The sequence below is a fragment of the Puma concolor genome, chromosome E3 (assembly GCF_028749965.1).
Source record: "Puma concolor isolate L17-30 chromosome E3, mPumCon1.1.hap2, whole genome shotgun sequence".
Lineage (NCBI taxonomy): Eukaryota > Metazoa > Chordata > Mammalia > Carnivora > Felidae > Puma > Puma concolor.
In genome coordinates this window covers 4,507,093-4,525,149 of record NC_141682.1, presented here as the reverse complement: position 1 = coordinate 4,525,149, position 18,057 = coordinate 4,507,093, and the positions used below count along the sequence as shown (strand labels likewise).

Genomic DNA, 18,057 nt, shown 5'->3' with positions numbered 1-18,057 from the left:
TAAGTTTGTGGGCCTTGACCACAGTGTTAGCAGCCGGCAAGGACCTCCCCCCCCCCCGCCTGTCTCCCTCCCACCCATCCTTTGGCGCGCAGGGCCGCTGGCCAAGGCAGAGAGGAACCGCCGCCCCCGTGTCCGCCAAAGGGAAGGATTATCTGGTGACTTTATTTTTTCCTTTTAATTCTTTTCCGTCCTTTTCCAGATTTTCTATAATGGTCATGGATGAACTCAATTCTGAGATGTAAACAAAACCAAACACACACAGGAGAACAAAGCAAACAGACATAATTTTGTTAAAAACGTAGTGCGGAGCCCTTAACGAGAACAGATCGCGTCTCTGTGCGATAAAACAGAAGGTTGTTCACGGTGTATGGACCCAAGGGCAGATTGCAGGATACTACACGAGCTGTGATAAAACGATCAGGGTAGGTTTGTGCAAAGCAAAACCCAAGTACACACCGGCCATCAGTGGAGGGGTCTTGGTGGGGAGTGGGCTACCCAATGTGAGGGTGGTTCCGGGGTCCCTGGAGCCGGCCAGAGGCAGCGTGGGCAGTTTAGACAAACCCAGAGTGGACAGGAGCCCCCCCCCCGCCCCCTGCCGGGTCTGGGTGGTGGGGAACAGTTCACAAAGCCTTGGTGGGCTTTGAGGAACTCCTTCAGAGACACCCAGCCAGGTTTTCTACTCTTCATCTCTGTAATTTGACTACTCCTGGGACCACCTAGAAGTGGAACCATATAGTGCCATGGTCAGAATGCTTGTGTCCACCCCCAAATTCATGTGCTGAAGCCCTGACCCCCACGGTGATGGTGTAAGGGGGTGGGGCCTTCGGCAGGTGCTTCGCTGCAGAGTGAGACACGGGATGGGCGGGTAAGACCCCATGGGATGCTGTCCCTACCGAGAGTCCTTCATTTTTCTGGAATAAACATTTCCCCAGGTTGCTGCAGGCCTCTGATTAATTTCCAGAGTTCTGAAAAAATTGATTCTGATCGTTTTTTGCCCCTTTTTTTTCCATTGCTTCTACGAAGGCGTGAGTTTTCAAAGGTTCCTATGTGGCCACTGTCGCTCCTGTCCCCTCGTGCATCACTTTTGACAGCTGGGTAATATTCCACCGGGTGGCAATTACAACTTATTCAACCCATCCCCTGTGGTTGAACATTTTTTTAAATTCCTTTTCTTACAGTTTATTTATTTTGAGAGAGGAGAGAGAGAATCCCAAGCACTATCCCAGTGCAGAGCCTGATGTGGGGCTCAATCCCACGAACTGTGAGATCATGATCTGAGCCAAAGTCAAGAGTCAGATGCTTAACCGACTGAGCCACCCAGGCACTCCAAGACTGAGACGCATCTAAATGTTCAACCACAGGGACACCTGGGTGTCTCAGTCGGTTAAGCGTCTGACTCTTGACTTTGGCTCAGGCCATGATTTCACAGTTCATGAGTTCGAGCCCGGAGTTGGGCTCTGTGCTGATGGCAGGAGCCTGGAGCCTGCTTTGGATTCTGTGTCTCCCTCTCTCTCTGCCCCTCCCCCACTCACACTCTGTCTCTCTCTCTCTCTCAAAAGTAAGTATTAAAACATTTTTTAAGATGGTTTGATTCAGTCTTCTATGCTTACATACAATGCTGCAAATTAATACCATCACTTGAATCTTGAATATCATTTTACGTGTGTGCCAGTGTCTGTAACATAAATTGCTGGGAGTGGAATGGCTTAGAGAGTGTATGCATTTGTAATTAGACAGATACTGCCCAAATTGGCCTCCACGGGGGTGGGTTGAACCAATTTACATTCCCACAAACAATGTACAAGAATCTGAGCTTCCCACGGTCTTGCCAATAGAGGGTGTTCTCTAACTTTTGAATTTTGCCGATCGGGTGGGTGAAAAATAGTATCCAAGTGTGATTTCACTGAGCGTTTCTTTTATGAGCAAAGTGGAGCATCTTTTTATGTATTTTAAAGGCCATCGAGCGTTTCTTTCTCTGGTATGTTTTTCTTATTGGTTTATAGACGCTCTATCTATTAGGGAGACAAGGGCCTTTATTTTTACGTCCTTAAGTGTGTGCTCTGCCCACGTCTTGCTCTCAGGGGACCTGGAGACCGTTGAAGCAGAGGCCGTGAGCTGCTCCCGCCCCCCGGGGGCAAGCCCGGGGTGCTGGGCCCTCCTTGGCCTCGGCTGGCTGACGAGCCAGCCTCAGGGACACAGCAGGTGTCTTCTGTTCGTCGCATATGTTTCTCCCCCTGCTGTAGTTACCCAGCTCTTCCTGTGGCTTCGGCAGAGTCCGCGGTGTTTCTCCAAACCCAGCCGCCTCTGCCGTGAGCCTCCAGGGGAATTCTACCCCCCACCCCCCCGCCCTGGCCCTTCCCAACAGAGCGAACCCCTCATTTTCCTGTGCTACGTCTGTGCCTTGGGCAGACTTCCCTGTTAATTGCCGTTACCCTCCCGAATTCACTTTTTCAACCAGGCTTTCTTCCCTAATAAAATAAAGCTCATTTGAAAAACGGCCTGTATACACAAAGGAAAAATAATGTAATCCCAACATTAATATTTCAGAGTACATCTCTCCGGCCTTTGTCTTTGGACTTAGATGTGTATGTATGTATCAGAAAAGACTCAGACGGGATTGTATTCCACAGATGACTTTGCCCACCTCTCTTTTTGCTTTTTGTGTATGTGGTGCACGTTTCTGTCCCCCATAATCTTCTACACCGTGACTTATGACAGCTGTATTTACCTGAGTTATTCAACTGATCCCTCATGATTGGGCATTTAGGTTGCTCCTAGTTTTTTTGCATTTATTTATTTACTTATTTATTTTAATGTTTATTTTTGAGAGGGGGGGAGAGAGAGAGAGAGAGAGAGACAGAGTGTGAACAGGGGAGGGGCAGAGAGACAGGGAGACACAGAATCCGAAGCAGGCTCCAGGCTCCAAGCTGTCAGCACGGAGCCCGACGCGGGGCTCGAACTCACGGACCGTGAGATCGTGACCTAAGCTGAAGTCTGATGCTTAATCTACTGAGCTACCCAGGTGCCCCTATTTTAAATGTTTATATATTTTTGAGGGGGCTGCAGAAAGAGAGGGACGGAGGATCTGAAGTGGGCTCTTTGCTGACCGCAGTGAGCCCGATGCGGGGCTCAAACTCACGAACGGTGAGATCATGACCTGAACCGAAGTCAGATGCTTAGCTGACTGAGCTACCCAGGCTCCCGTAGTTTTTTGCGTTTATAATCAGAGCTGCAGTGAGTGTTCTTATAAACAGAATGTGTGTGCATATTTTTTTCTTTAGAACAGAAAGCATTCCTAGAAAGAAAATTCCAGGGTCCAAAGGTGTTTAGAATTTGAGGTGTCAGTACACCCCAGAGAGAACAGGCACCATCCCCCCAGTGGTGAATCGAACTATGGCTTCCTGTCCTGTGGCTCGTGTGTCCCCTCCACGCCAGTGTTTCCTGTCCAGGCGCCCAACCCTGTGCCCAGGGTTGGACCAGCTGTTGTTGCATGTGTGGGGACGTGCATTCGGTCAAGAGGGAGAGAAGGTGGAGACTCTTCACTCTGGTTTGGCTCAAGTCAGGCTCCTTGGAACACTTGTGTCTGGGGAAAAAAAGAAATCTGATGCTCAGGGCTTTTGTTCCTCAAATGCGTATATAAAGTCCTGAGTGTTAAACCAACGGCCAACAACAGCAGCAAACGCCAGACACAGGGATGTAGTTGTCCTTATGCACAGCAGCCTGTCTTTACACGGTTGTGGGTCATCCTGGGCAGAGAAATCCAGGTCAGCTGTGAGTGACAGACCCCCTAGGGTGGCCAGGAAAAGAAGGCGGCCAGTCCCAACGCTGCTGATCCCCCCCAGCAAGGGCAGGACTGGTTCAGGGCCAGGTGTGGTCACAGGGCTGGACAGCAGGCTTTCCAGGCGCCCACCCTCATGGTGACCTGAGCCCCCCGACCTGGACCCCTCTCCTCTGCTTGCCTTTGACTCCTGAAGCAGTCTGAACCCCTTTTATGGCTCCCGGGGCCCAGCCCTCGGCGCGTCATCAGTGATTGTGTGAGGTTGGGGCTGAACCATACGTGTGTGGTCTCCCCAGAAGGACTCCCCAGCCAAGTCTGCAACCCCCCTTCGAGCTGGGGAAAACCAAGGCCTAGACCAAGCCTGGGGGGCGTGGGGCCACGCGTCCGGTCCCTGGGGCTCTCGGCAGCCCAGGTGAGCACTCGGAGCCACCCCCAGCCCAGCCCGGCTTCCCCACTTCCCCTGCAGGGGCCAGACTCTGGCTGGGACAGGAGAGGGGAGGGCGGAGGACAGCCGCGGAAGGGGGGCGATTTATGGCATAAACATGGCACTTGCGTGTGGAGCAAAAACAGTTTCTTTGCACAAACAGGACCCTCAGCTCTGTTTCCCAGAAGCACCATTATCTCAGAGCAGTGCTGCTTCCAAAAAAGAAAGGAAAAAAAAAAATACAGCGAAAGAGAAGAAACAGGCTTTAGGCAGCCGAACAGTTGCCCTGGGCTGGGGGCTGTGTGGAGTGGGGGCAGAGGGCAGAGGGCAGAGGGCAGAGGCAGGGCGGGTGTGGGACGGGAGGCCAGGGCCCGTGCCTCCCCCGTCAGATGGGCCAGGCCCCGCTGCAAGGACTTCAGACTCCTTCCAGACACTTCTGCTGACAGCGACCAGGGCCCGGGCACCGATTGCCACCTTGGCTAAACAGGCTGTTCTGAGGTAGGAACACACACCCCAACAAAAAAACCTATCTCACACACACACACACACACACACACACGCAGTTCTGTCCACGGCTGTCCGAAGTCACACCTACAGGAGTAAAAGCCCACCTCCTCGCGTGCTTGTGTGGCCTCTAGGTGCTGCCTCCCGTCACCTCCCTGACCTGTCAGCGTTGGTGCCACAGGCCCCTGTGAGCCCCAGACATGCCCTGTGTGCCCAGCCGGCCACACTCACCATCCAGGCACCGTCCCCCCCGCAACCCCACCCTGGGCGCCTCTCAGGGGCTACAGCCCCCGTCGGTCCCATGTGTCCCTCCGCGACAGCAGGCGGGGTCTGCTGTGTCCCCTGAGCTGGCCGTGGTGCCTGGCACGTGAGGACAGCCACCAGTGCGCAGGGGCTCGAGTTTGCCCCGCTCTCCGTCCTCCGTTCCGGGAACAGGTTCCTGGGAGCGGCCCCCGGTGACGCTGGGCTGGGTGTGGTGGGTCAGGGAGGAGGAGACACGGGTGGGTCTGGGCTCCCTTCTCAGGTGCCTTCTTCTTGTGGTCCCTGGGGTCTGATGGACGGCAGGGGGCTCAGAGCAAGCCCGGGGCAGAGCCTCTGAGGGTCCTGGCCCCGACCTCTGCCTGCTAAGAGGACGCCTCCGGCCACGGGTGCCCACCGTCCGTCGCAGACGGGGCCCGCCGGGCCTGCCAGGCAAGCTCCCTGGGGTCCGTCGCTGGGGCTCAGCCATCTTGCTGGTCAGCCTTGATATTTCCCGGGCCTTAGCTCCTCTGCCTGCCCACGGCCCTCTCCTCCAGGCAGGCAGGGGGACTCTGGGAGAGCCTACTGGGGACTCTGCTCCCACTGAGCTCAAGGGCACCTTCCCTTTGAAGGTGTATCCTTCAAGTCCCAGCTTGGGGGTCTCCTTTGCAGCTGGGCAGACGTGGGCACCCGGGACTCACCCGGGCAGGGCCACACGCGTTCACCACCTGCCCGGAGGCGGGCTCACGGGACTTCCCCATGACCCCTACTCTGGGGTGAGGCTCAGGGAGGAGAAATGGCAGGGAGCGTCAGCTGCGGGGGGGGGGGGGGGACTCAGGCCCTCGGGGCCCCGCAGCTCGGGTCCTAAACTTCCCAGAAGCCGCGTCAGGGTAGCAAAGATAGTCCTTTGCCCCCCCCTCCACCGTCCTCCGGACCACGCAGGGGAGGGACGTCGCTCTGGCTGAAGGGGGCTGTCGGCCCTCGAGCCCCCCCCCCACGGATCATGCCCCGGGTCCCCCACACTGGGGAGGGTCTCCCCCACCCTAGGCTGCCCACGAGAGGCCCTGCTCGGGTTGGGCGGGTTCCCGCAGCGAGTCCCAGGCCAGCGCCTGCCTGGCCCACCGCATGAGGGGCTCGCAGGCCCCACGGCCCCATGTGTCCCCTAGTGCGCCCCTCAGCCAAGCTCCCGGTCACCCAGGCGTCCCCGGGCTGTCCCCTCAGGCCTCACTCAACGCCGTGGGGGTCGTGGGGGACAGCACTGTGGGTGTCTCCCCCGCTCAGGAGTCCGTGACGGCACCTCGTGTCTGTCACCTTTTTTTTTTTTTTCCTGGACCCCCAGGAAGACTGTATTTTACGTCGTAACCCAGTACAGGGAACACAGACATAGTAACCGGAACTAGAACGTCAGGAGGCAGTACTCGTCCTGAGTGCGAGGGACGCACGCTGAGTTTTTATGTTGTATTCCCTCATTCTCTTATTTTCCCTCTCTTTTTTATTTTATTTTATTTTTATTTATTTATTTATTTATTTATTTATTTATTTAAAATTTTTTTTAACGTTTATTTATTTCTGGGACAGAGAGAGACAGAGCATGAACAGGGGAGGGGCAGAGAGAGAGGGAGACACAGAATCGGAAACAGGCTCCAGGCTCTGAGCCGTCAGCCCAGAGCCCGACGCGGGGCTTGAACTCACGGACCGCGAGATCGTGACCTGGCTGAAGTCGGACGCTTAACCGACTGCGCCACCCAGGCGCCCCCTTACTGTGGTTTTAAATCCCGTTTCCCTAGAGACTGTTGGCGTGGAACATCTTGTCACCTGGTGGAGCAGAGTGTCACCTTTGGCGAAATGTCCTTTCAAATCTTTTGCTCATTTTTTTTCTAATCGGATCATTTGTCCTATATTGAATTGTAAGAGTGTTTTGGGGTTTTTTTTTTTTTTTTTTTTTTTTAATTTTTTAACGTCTTTACTTATTTTTGAGAGAGAGGAGAGAAAGAGCGAGAGAGAGAGCGCACACGTGCGCGCGTGAGTGGGGGAGGGGGCGGAGAGAGGGAGGCACAGAATCCGAAGCAGGTTGCAGGCTCTGAGCTGTCAGCACAGAGCCCGATGTGGGACTTGAAGTCATGAACCGTGGGATCACGACCTGAGCTGAAGTTGGATGCTTAACCAACGGAGCCACCCAGGCACCCCCTGAATTTTTTTTTAATGTTTGTTTATTTTTGAGAGAGAGAGAGAGAGAGAGAGAGAGAGAGAGAGAGAGAGGAATACACAAGCTGGGGAGGAGCAGAGAGAGAAGACAGAGGATCCAAAGTAGGCTCCCTGCTGTTAGCACAGAGCCCAACACAGGGCTCGAACTCATGGACTGTGAGATCATGACCTGAGCCAAAGTTGGTCGCCTAACCGACTGAGCCACCAGGTGCCCCCCTGATTTTTTTTTAAAGTATGCTCCATACCCAGCGGGACAACCAGCTTTCTCAGTAACATAGCCCACCGGGCTCACAACTGCGAGCAACCCCCCCCCCCCCAACATTGAGCGCCCTTGTGGGTCTCATGGTGGTGGTTTGGGAGGTGGTGGTAAAACTAAATATACATCTTATTTTTTGTCTCTCTTGGCTTTTTCGATCAGGTGTCCATTTCATCAGGTGATTTTTACACTTTGTGCCAATCATTGATGGATTAGCAGACCAGAGGCAGGCCAAGGCAGAGCCCTATAGCCTCCCTCTGCAGACCTGTCTCCAGGAGGTCCGTCAGCAGCCCTAGGAAAATCCTGCTCCCCCCATCTGGGTTCCTAAGTCAGACTTGCATTTGCCTAGGACTGACTGCTTTCAAAGTGCTCGACCCTGACCCCCACCTTGTGCTTCATTAATACATTGTTTCAGCGTTTCTGCACAGGGAGCCTCCTCTCTCCTGCTTCCCATCCCTCTGGGCTCCCCAATACTTAGGGATGGAACCTCTCTAGAATGAGAAAGGCCTCGCAGAGCTCTGGGCCCGCTCACGCCCAGCTATCTTTTTGGGGGGCGGTAGGGGTGCCCCGGAAACGCCAGGCACTTCTCCCCTTCAGCTCTCTGCTGGGTTGCCCGGCAACCGGGTACTCCTTATCAGCTCCCAGACAAGCTCCAGCCAAATCCTGAAACGGCCCCACCTGTTTTTCAGTTTGCGGTTTAGGTTTTTTTATTTTATTTTAGGAAGTGAAATGAACAACACTCATTCTGGAAGGGGAAGATAAGGCTGGGATCCGCCTGAGCGATGTCTGCTGGAAAGAAATCTCTTTTAACTCGTGGGCAATTTTCCAGCATGGCTCGGGTGTTGCGGAAGCTGGTGGCACGCTTGCTGGGAGAATTGGATGACGGGCCGTGGGCACAGGCCAACCAGGCGCGGTGGCTGGGGTGGCATTTCGCTGGGACATGACTTGGAGACCTGGGGAGCAAGGGGGCCTAGACTCCATCTCCTCACCCACTTGAGGCATTTGCAGGCTTTTGCTCTCCAAGGGTTACATTTCCCAGACCTCCTGTTGCTTTTTAAACTACAGCCTGACCCTCCCTGACACTGGAGAGGCATTCCTGGCTTTATTGCCATCTGGAAACTGTTCTGTCTGGCTTCTGAGGTGGCCTCATTGCTACATTGAGTCTCTGGGAGAACACATTCCCAGGATGTGTTTGATAGCAAATACTACAAAAGAATAGAAAACCTAGTGCAAAATGACTTAATGATAAAGATTATTATTATAATTTTTATTTATTATTAATACAAATTTCAATAAAGGAATGGTATGGTAGACTTCAGGTCAGGATTGATCCAGCAGCTAAGTAGAGTCTCTAAGGACTCAGTTAAGGATGGTTACTGGCCAGCGGAGCTGTATGATGCCTTGTTTATTCTTACCCCTGAACCAATTTCTATCATCTCATCTCTAACCTGGGAGATGAGAACACCCTGATCTGCCTAGACCGGCAGGGTCTACCCAAACTTTGGGGCTACTACTGAATGAGGGTGGGGCAGATGGGATTTTGCGGAACACACGGCATCCGCTAAAACCTTTTCTGATATACATGTGTGATGACTGTTGTGGATCTGAGCTGAACTGATCTGATCCGAGTTGTTCTCTGTCAACCTGCAAGTTTGTGTGTTCTTAGAGGGGATGACCCTGTTCTGAGTCTCAGCATCCAGTGCTGTCCCTTTCCCATCTCACAGCCTTGCCTCTGTATACTCTACTCTCTGCCATGCCTGTCTCCCTTCAAGTCCTCTATTGCTCTGTGCTTGGTAAACCACAGGGCCTTTGCACAGTCTGTCCCTCTGCCTGGAGTGCCAGAGACAGAGAGAGACAGAGAAGCAGAGAGAAATCAGATTAACAGATTAGCAGGGGCCAGGGGCTGGCTCCGTTGGTACAGCATGCCGCTCTTGATCTTTGGGTTGTAAATTCAAGCCCCACACTGAGTGTGGAGATTACTTAAAAACAAAAGCTTAAAATAAAACAAGGGGTGGAGAGAGGAAGAAGAGAGGCCAACAGAGAAAGAGGTGAGAAGTGGTGCCTGGGGGCTAGGTTGGGCTGCTCACCCGTGCACGGAGCTCTCCCGGCCTGACATGTGGCTTCTGGTTACATGGCCATGGCTATGGTCAGACTTGGCCAAGATGCCCTGGAGCATCCTGAAGGCCAGGAGCACTGGGAGGCGCTCAGTGCTGCCATCTGAGTGGTCGTCAGTGCGCCGTGGAGAGAGATGAGAGAGGTGGAGCCAGCTTCCCCTTCGGGGCCGGCCAAGGCTCAGGGCTTTCAGGGAATTTCTGGGCACTGGTGCGGGGGTACCGGGCTGTGGGGTGCACCAGAGGAAGGGCTGGTCTCCCCTCGACCACCAGGGTCTGCCCGGGCACCACCAAGTTGTCGGGATCAGATGGGCCCAATCTGTCAAGTACAGATGGGGAGACTGAGGCCCCGGAGGTGGGGACCAGCCCAAGAGCCTGGGACACCGTGGGGGCAAAACCAAGGCTTCTGCTCCTGACTACTGCCCTTTCTCTTAGTCTTTCTGGCCCACCACCCCATCCTGAGGGACCAATAGAGAAGGTGGCCCAGTGTCTATCCCCAGCCGCCGCCACTGAGAAGCCATCTCAGGAGGCCTCCAGAAGGGTCTGTGAATTAAAATCCAGTGCAGGGCCCCGAGGCCAGGACTGTGAGTCCTGGTCGGGACTGTGCTGGGCTGTGGGGTCAGGCTTGTGTCAGGACTGGCTTGAGTCTCCCTGTCATCCCATAGGGCAGAGCCGGCAAGGGAAGCAGAGGCCAGGCAAGGTGGCATGGGGGTGAAGAGGGAAAGGCCGGGAGGGCACCAGGTCAGCAAATGCTTCCCGGTGCTGGTCCTGGGCTCAGCCCATGCACAGTGGGGCCCCCACAATCATGGTGGAGCCACTGGGGCACCATGGCAAGGGGAGGGACGGTCCCCAGGTAGTGGTAGGACCTGGAGAGGTCACAGCCGGTGGAATGTCCCAGAAGGCTTTGCTGAATAGAGACAAAGGAAACTGGGAAAAACATTCTGGGGACGGGAATAGTACACTCAGAGCCCCCAGACGGGAGCACCAGGCAGAGTGGCTGGCCTGAGGGAGGGTCTGGGACTTTCCCTGTGGGGCACACACACATGTGGCTTTGGGGGCTGCAGAAGAGCAAGGGCCTGGGGCTGGACGGTGATAGTCGCCCATGCGAGGGGTGACAACCGTCCAGGTGAAGGGCAACAACCGTCCAGATGAGAGGTGACAGGTGCCCAGGTGAGGGGTGACAGCCGCCCAGATGAGGGGTGGTGGGCCCAGCCCAGCCATGGAGAAGATGGGGGAAGGTGAACAGGCCAGCGGTGCGGAGGAGGGAAACCCCCGGGAGCACAGGCGGCGGGAGCACCCCCTTCCCCCCCCCCCCCCCCCCCCCCCGCCTCCTGCCTTCTGTCAGTCCAAGTGGGGCTGGAGGGGTCAGGGTGCCAGAGACAGGACCCCTGAGGCCTGCGAGGAGAGGAGGATCCGAGCCGACTGGGGGCTGGGCGCAGACGCTGGGCTCTGGGGAGCGGCAGGCAGCAGAGGGCGGGAGCGCAGGGGTGGGGGTGGGGAGGAGAGACAAGGCCGGGCAGGGCAGGGGCGCAGCACTCTGGGAACAGTGGGAAGGTGCCCCTAGAATTGGCATCCGATCCCGGTGGGCCCCGCCCACCCCCGTGTGCCCTGGGCCTACCCTCTCCCTTCCCTTCACCCCTGCTGGGGGTGTGGGAGGCACGGCCAGGGTTGCTATGGTGATGGCCAGCAGGTGTCAGCAGAGCCTACAGAATCTGGAGGAGGGGGCGTGGACGCGTGGGGGGGGGGCGCCTGTCGCCCCTCCCCTGGGGCTTCCTCCGGCCACCCCAGGAAGGACCCCCCCCCCAGCCCCACCAGGCCCCAGGGGGGCCCTCACGGCCACCTCTGCCAGGAGCCTTGGGCAGCCGTCCTGCCTTCCCTGTGGGGCGCAGGCCAGGGACGACGGGCCTGGGTTGGGGGGGCCCAGGAGGAGCTCTCCCCTCAATAGGCCAACGAGAACCCGGGCTCCGACCCGGCGGGCGCTTGGGCCAGGCGCGGCTGTCCCCGACCTGGCTTCCCCCTCCGTAGGACTGGGCCGCGGCCAGCCGGCCGGAGCAGGCCCGTTAGGAGCTTGGACCTTGTCTTGCCCACCCCTCAAACCTGGAAGCTTCTCTGCGTCAGAAGCCACCTCGTCCCAGGACTCACACGCACGCAGGGCACACATACCCCTTCCCACCTGCCTGTGGACAAGTCCGCCTCTCGCTTCAGCGGTCGGTGACCCCCTAACCCCGTTGTACACGATGGTCACTGGGGCCCAGGGAGGCAGGAGCCTTGGGCAGTGCCGGCTTTGCTGTCCCCCACTCTGAGCTTCGGGCGGGTGACTGGCCCAGCTCTCTGGGGAGGGGGAGGGGCAGGGGAGGGGGAGGGGGAGGGGGCCCTTGGGCCTTCAGCCAGGCCGCAGGACCCAGGCCACGTGACTACTAGGTCGGACGGGAACGGGGGAGGCGGGCTGGGCCTCTGGCGGGTGATGGAGGGAGCGATTCCACGCAGGAATGAGATGAATCCACACGCCCCTCGCTCTCCCCTCCCCCTCCCAGGCATGCTGCCAGCGCCGCCGGAAACGCTGAGGCCTGCTCTTTTTTAAACAAAGTCCCCGCTGCCTCCATTAGCGTATTTTCGACACCAGCAAATTAAAGATGCTGCGAAGGGACCGAGGTTGGGTGGGGGTGGGGGTGGGGGTGGGCTGCTGCCGCTGAGTCCCTGCACCTGTCCGGCATGGATGCCTCTGGCCTGGTGGGCTCAGCGGCCTCTGGGGACCACATGGGCCTCCACCACCGCCCCCCGCCCCCAATCTGGGGTGGGAGGCCCCAGCCTGTGTCGATCAACTTGTAGATCCCAAGCCGGAGCCTTGGAGGAGGATAGAGGATGTCCTCCCCTCCCTGGCCCCACGGGGAGGGCTGAGAGCCTGGGGGTCACAGGCTTCCAGTTTTTTCTGCCTGGGGCGCCCCTCCCTCCCACCCTGTGTCCCCTGCGCCCAGCGCACAACATGCGGGAGCAGGGCGGGAGCCTGTCACTGAATCCTGTCCACCCTAGGGCAGCTGCTAACACCCCCACCCCACCCCCCCGCCCCCCCACCTTTGCTCTCCTGCCCTGACTCACTCCCTGCTCTCAGAGCCCCCCTGGGAAACAGGAACCCGCCCTCAGAAGCCATGGCCTCCATGTGCATTAGAGAAAACTGAGGGAGGGCAGAGAATGCCAGAAAAAAAAGGAAAAACCCTCAACAAAACTCAGAACATGCTCCTCCCCCTTTAGTCTCCACCAGGAGTCTGGGCATTCTCTTCCAGACGCTTTCCTTGGGTGAGAAAGATGAAATTCAGTTCAAAAGAGTGTTTATGGAAAACAGATCCTGTGCTTAGCCCTCGGGAGGCTTCGGGCTGGGGCTGGGGTAGGGGCAGCGAGGCCCCTTCCCCGCATCCACCCCGGGGTCCGGGGGGGTCCGCCAGGGCCGGCAGAGCAGAGCCACCCAAAACAAGAGCACTGTGTTCCCTCTCCCCGTGGGGCCCCAAGTCTGCCATCCAGGTGGGGCAGGGACACTTCCTTCCGGAGGCTCTGACGGGGAGTGCGCTCCAGGCCCCTTCCAGATTCCGGTGCCTCGTCACTCCAGGCCCCTTCCAGATTCTGGTGCCTGGTCACTCCCGTCCCGGCCTCCAGCCACACGCGCCCCTTGCGTGTGTCTTTTCTGTCTCTTATAAGGACGCTCGTCATTGAATTTAGGCTCATCCTCATCCAGGATGGTCTTTACTTGACATCCTTACCTTAACTGTATCTACAGAGATTATTTCTTTTTTTTTTTTTTTTAATTTTTTTTTTTCAACGTTTATTTATTTTTGGGACAGAGAGAGACAGAGCATGAACGGGGGAGGGGCAGAGAGAGAGGGAGACACGGAATCGGAAACAGGCTCCGGGCTCCGAGCCATCAGCCCAGAGCCCGACGCGGGGCTCGAACTCACGGACGGCGAGATCGTGACCTGGCTGAAGTCGGACGCTTAACCGACTGCGCCACCCAGGCGCCCCAGTGATTTTTTCCAAATAAGGTCTCATCCCAGGGCTCCAGGGGAACCTGCCTTTTGCGGGGGGACCCCACTTAACCCACTCTACTTACCACCTGCTTGTGATGGCAGGTGACCAGCTGGCCGGGCCGAGAGGCTGCCTGGACACAGGACGTTTAGTGAGAAACGTGGGACAGTCTTGGGCCAGTTGGATGCTCCCTCACACTGGCACGGAGTGGAGGTCGGGATGTGAGATTTCGTACAGTAGGTAGGGGGCACCACTTCAGGGGTAAAGGGCTGGGCCCCAGGCACGAGGAGGGGCCCCTGCCTGCCCAGCCCGGCAGCCCTTGCGGGGGTCCAGCTGTGGCCACTCACCTGCCGGGGTTGAGGGCACCCCGCACCTCACATGAACGGGCAGCCAACGGGGCCGTGGGGGCTCGGAGGTGGAGGGTGGGGAGCCCCAGGGAACAGAGTGGGCACATGTCCCTTGTTCCCGTGGGCACAGCGGGGAATGCTCAGGACTTTGGGAACCTCTGCTCAGGGCTAAAAATGCTCCAATTAAAATGGGAAGCTGGCATCGCCCCGGGCCAGGAGCTGGCCTCTTCCTTGGCAAGTTGGATGCTTTTAAATCCCCAGAAGGGATTAGGTCTCCAGGGACAACCCGGTTCCAGGAGGAAAAAGAACCAAATTAAGCTCCGCACGGTGCCCTTTCCAGGCGGCTGGATCCCCGCAGGAGCCGAACCTGCCCCCATCCCCACCCACGTGGGGCCCACGGAGCAGCGGATCCCGCCCGGCAGGGGCGGGCGACAGACCCGGTGACAGACGTCGACAGGGTCGGCGGATGGCCTGCCGGCGGCCCGGGGTGCTGATGGTACTTGGCAGGGGGTGTTATGGTGCTGTTGGGGTGTCCAGGCGGTGCGCCGTTGTTGACGCGGTCAGGCAAAATGCTGGACATTGTCGGTGCCCACCTAGATCCCCTTAGAGACCACCTCTCCTATTTTTATCTTTTTTGTATGTTTTACAGCATTCTGGTGAGATAGGCACCGTGTAAAATTTACTGTTCCAGCCGTTTTAAATGGTCAGTTCAGGAGCATTGAGCACGTGCACACCGCTATGCAGCCATCACCACCGTCTGACTCCAGAACTTTCCATGTTCCCACTCTGAGACTCTGTCCCCCACTTCCTACGCCCTCCCTCAGCTCCGGGTAACCTGCATCCGGCTTTCTGACTCTGAGTCCTTTTGACACCTCCGCCTTTCTCCGAGTCCTGCCCTTGGGTCACCCAGGCTGCTTTGTGGGTGTGGCCAGATCCCTGGAGAGCACCCCCCCAGCCCCCGGCCTCGGGGCAGCTGGCTCACCCCAGCTTGGTTTCTCCCACTGTCCCCACGCCAGTACCCCGGGGACGGTCCCTTAGTGATCCGTGCCAAGTCCCAGCACAGAGTAGATGAAACCATCCCTCTCAAACCCTCCGTGGCTTCCGCTGCGCCCCCGGCCAGCTCGGACTTCTGAGCACCGACCCCCAGGTGACAGGCCAGGGGGACTCGGGAGCCCAAATAGCCCCAAGACCGGCCAGTGAGCCTGAGGGTGCCTGAGTGGACGTGAGGTCAGGGACTAGGGGCTGCCCACCTGCCTTGTGACCTCGAGTGGCCTCCCTTCCCTGGGCCTCATTTGGAAAAGGACACGACCTCTTCCTCAAGCCCGGCCTGCTCCGGGGGAAGGCTCTGCCCCCTTCCTGGGCAGTGGGTGGCTTGTGGCGAGCCCTCCGGGCAGGGGGCAGGGGGCCACGCTTCCATAGACACCTGCCCCGTGACTGTGTCCTGCGGCTCTTTCCTGTAGACCACAGCCCTGGGCACGTGGCTCATACCCCCGCTGCCCCACCCCCACCGCGGGTCACAATAGGCGCTTGACATGTGTTTGCTGAGTGTGGGACTGACCCCAGAATGTCCTTTACCCCCAGGCTGTCCCCCTTCTTGTCTTCACTTACAGTGGACACTGAGGCCCCGAGATGAACCTACCACAGCCCATCCATGCAAGACCTCTGTGGCCGTGGCCTCTGTACACCCCGCTCTTTACACACAGAGCCTTGGGCCCCAGGGTGGAGCTGAGGGTGGAATTTCAGGCACAAGAGGGCAGCTGAAAGGCATTTTTAGGGGGAGGAAGAGGAGGAGGAGGAGGGGGAAGAGGGGGAGGAGAGGAGGAGGAGGAGAGGGAGGGGGAGGAGGAGGGGGGGAGGAGGGAAGAGGAGGAGGAGGGGGAGGAGGGGGAGGAGAGGAGGAGGAGGAGAGGGAGGGGGAGGAGGAGGGGGGAGGAGGAAGGAGAGGAGGAAGGGGAGGAGGGGGAGGAGGAGGAGGGAAGAGGAGGGAGGAGGAGGAGGGGGAGGAGAGGAGGAGGAGGGGGCAGGGAGGAGGGGGAGGAGGGGGAGGAGGGGGGAAGAGGGGGAGGAGAGGAGGAGGAGGGGGGGAGGAGAGGAGGAGGAGGGGGGGAGGAGAGGAGGAGGAGGGGGAGGAGGAGAGGGAGGGGGATGAGGAGGAGGAGGGGAGGAGGAGGGAAGAGGAGGAGGAGGGGGAGGGGAGGAGGAGGGGAGGAAGAGGAGGAGGGGGAGGAAGAGGAGGAGGAGGGGGAGGAGGGGAGGGAGGAGGGGGAGGAGGAGGAGGAGGCATCCTCCAGCATGCCCTGGAGCTGGAGGCTCCACGTGGAGGTAGGCTGAGAGGAGCAGGTGGGCCTGGCTCCACAGCAGATGAAATAAAGGCCAAGCCCAGAGCAGGCCCAGAGGTGGGCAACTTGCACACAGGGCCCCCGGCTCCCACCGGGGCCCTGCCGGGGGCTCTCTCTCCCAGGGGCAGCAGCCCCCGCGAGGTGGAGAGACCCTCGAGGGTTGTCAGCGCTGTGGCTGGCTTTCTCTCCACGCCTTGGCAGGTCAGCCCGGAGAGAATTCCCCCAGCCAGGGGGTGGGTACACGGGGTCCGGTGCGGCCCGTACTGGCGACCGTCCCCCCATTTCCAGTGTCATCCCACACGGGGCCCCCGTAGCTGTTCTGGCTGCCGTTGCCGTCTAACAAATCGGTACAACACGTAGCCGCTTAGAACCAGCTTAGTGTAGCTCGGGATTTTGCAGGTGGGGAAATCAGGAAGATGCCCAGCACGGTTCCCACCTGCGGTCCTTACGTGGGAACAGATGACCCCAGACTCTGCGGTCATCTGGGAGCACGGCGGGCCTGGGTGCGGGGAGGCTGGTGGGGCCGGCAGGTGACGCTCCGGGGTGGGGACGCTCAGCCAGGGCTGTGGGCTGGGGCACCTCCGTGTGTGGCCTGCTTGTGTGGCCCGGGCTTCCTTGCACACGGTGACCCTCGGCTACTTGGATTCCTCACTTGGTGGCCTGTCCCCGAGGGTGCCAGGAACTGGCTGGAGGTCGGGCTGTGTGGCCTTCCACAACCAAGCCCCCGCTATCATATGCAGTCGTTCAGCCCTAGGCTTTTGGTCAAAGTGGTCACAAGCCTGCCTGGGTTTGGAGGGAGGGGACTCAGGGCGCCCCTCTTTCTTTTAATGTCTACTTATGAAAAAATTTTTTTTCTTCTTTCTTTTTTTTTTTTTTTTTGACATTTTTAATTTTTTAAATTTACATCCAAGTTAGTTAGCATCTGGTGCAACAATGATTTCAGGGGTAGATTCCTTAGTGCCCCTTCCCCATTTAGCCCATCCCCCCTCCCACAACCCCTCCAGGAACCCTCAGTTTGTTCTCCATATTTAAGAGTCTCTTCTGTTTTGTCCCCCTCCCTAGTTTTATATTATTTTTGTTTCCCTTCCCTTATGTTCATCTGTTCTGTGTCTTGAAGTCCTCATATGAGTGAAGTCATATGATTTTGTCTTTCTCTGACTGACTGATTTCACTTAGCATGATACCCTCCGGTTCCATCCACATAGTCGCAGATGGCAAGATTTCATTCTTTTTGATGGCCGAGTAATACTCCATTGTATATATACACCAGATCTTCTTTATCCATTCATCCATCGATGGACATTTGGGCTCTTTCCATCCTTTGGCTATTGTCGATAGTGCTGCTATAAACATAGGGGTGCATGTGTCCCTTCGAAAGAGCACACCTGTATCCCGTGGATAAATGCCTAGCAGTGCCATTGCTGGGTCGTAGGGTAGTTCTATTCTTAGTTTTTTTGAGGAACCTCCATACTGTTCTCCACAGTGGCTGCACCAGCTTGCATTCCCACCAGCAGTGCAAAAGAGATCCTCTCTCCCCGCATCCTCACCAACATCTGTTGTTGCCGGAGTTGTTAACTTTAGCCATTCTGACAGGTGTGAGGTGGTATCTCCTTGTGGTCTTGATTTGTATTTCCCTGATGATGAGTGATATTGAGCAGTTTTTCACCTGTCGGTTGGCCATCTGGATGTCTTCTTTGGAGAAGTGTCTATTCATGTCTTTTGCCCATTTCTTCACTGGATTATTTGTTATTTGGGTGTTGAGTTTGAGAGGCTCTTTATAGATTTTGGATACTAACCCTTTATCGGCTCTGTCATTTGCAAATATCTTCTCTCACTCCATTG

General features: G+C 57.3%; 1 protein-coding gene and 1 long non-coding RNA gene across 3 annotated transcripts in view; one reads left to right on the top strand and one right to left on the bottom strand.

Annotated features, from left to right (window-relative positions):
- Positions 1–18,057, top strand: part of FBXL18 (F-box and leucine rich repeat protein 18) — an 82,051-nt gene that overhangs the window by 49,289 nt on the left and 14,705 nt on the right. Inside the window, exon 5 of one of the 2 annotated variants that reach the window (XM_086692586.1) lies at positions 200–2,497. The exons of the other annotated variant lie outside the window; for it this stretch is intronic. Within the exon in view, the coding sequence (XP_086548712.1) occupies positions 200–242 (43 nt within the window). The 3' untranslated portion in view covers positions 243–2,497. Of the gene's footprint in view, positions 1–199; positions 2,498–18,057 lie in introns of those variants that run through there. 2 annotated transcript variants of the gene reach the window in all.
- On the bottom strand, positions 8,094–10,840 carry LOC147572874 (uncharacterized). Its single transcript, XR_015245208.1, has 2 exons — positions 9,492–10,840; positions 8,094–8,357 (listed from the first exon to the last, which is right to left on the bottom strand). It is a non-coding gene; the product is annotated as an uncharacterized LOC147572874 (long non-coding RNA).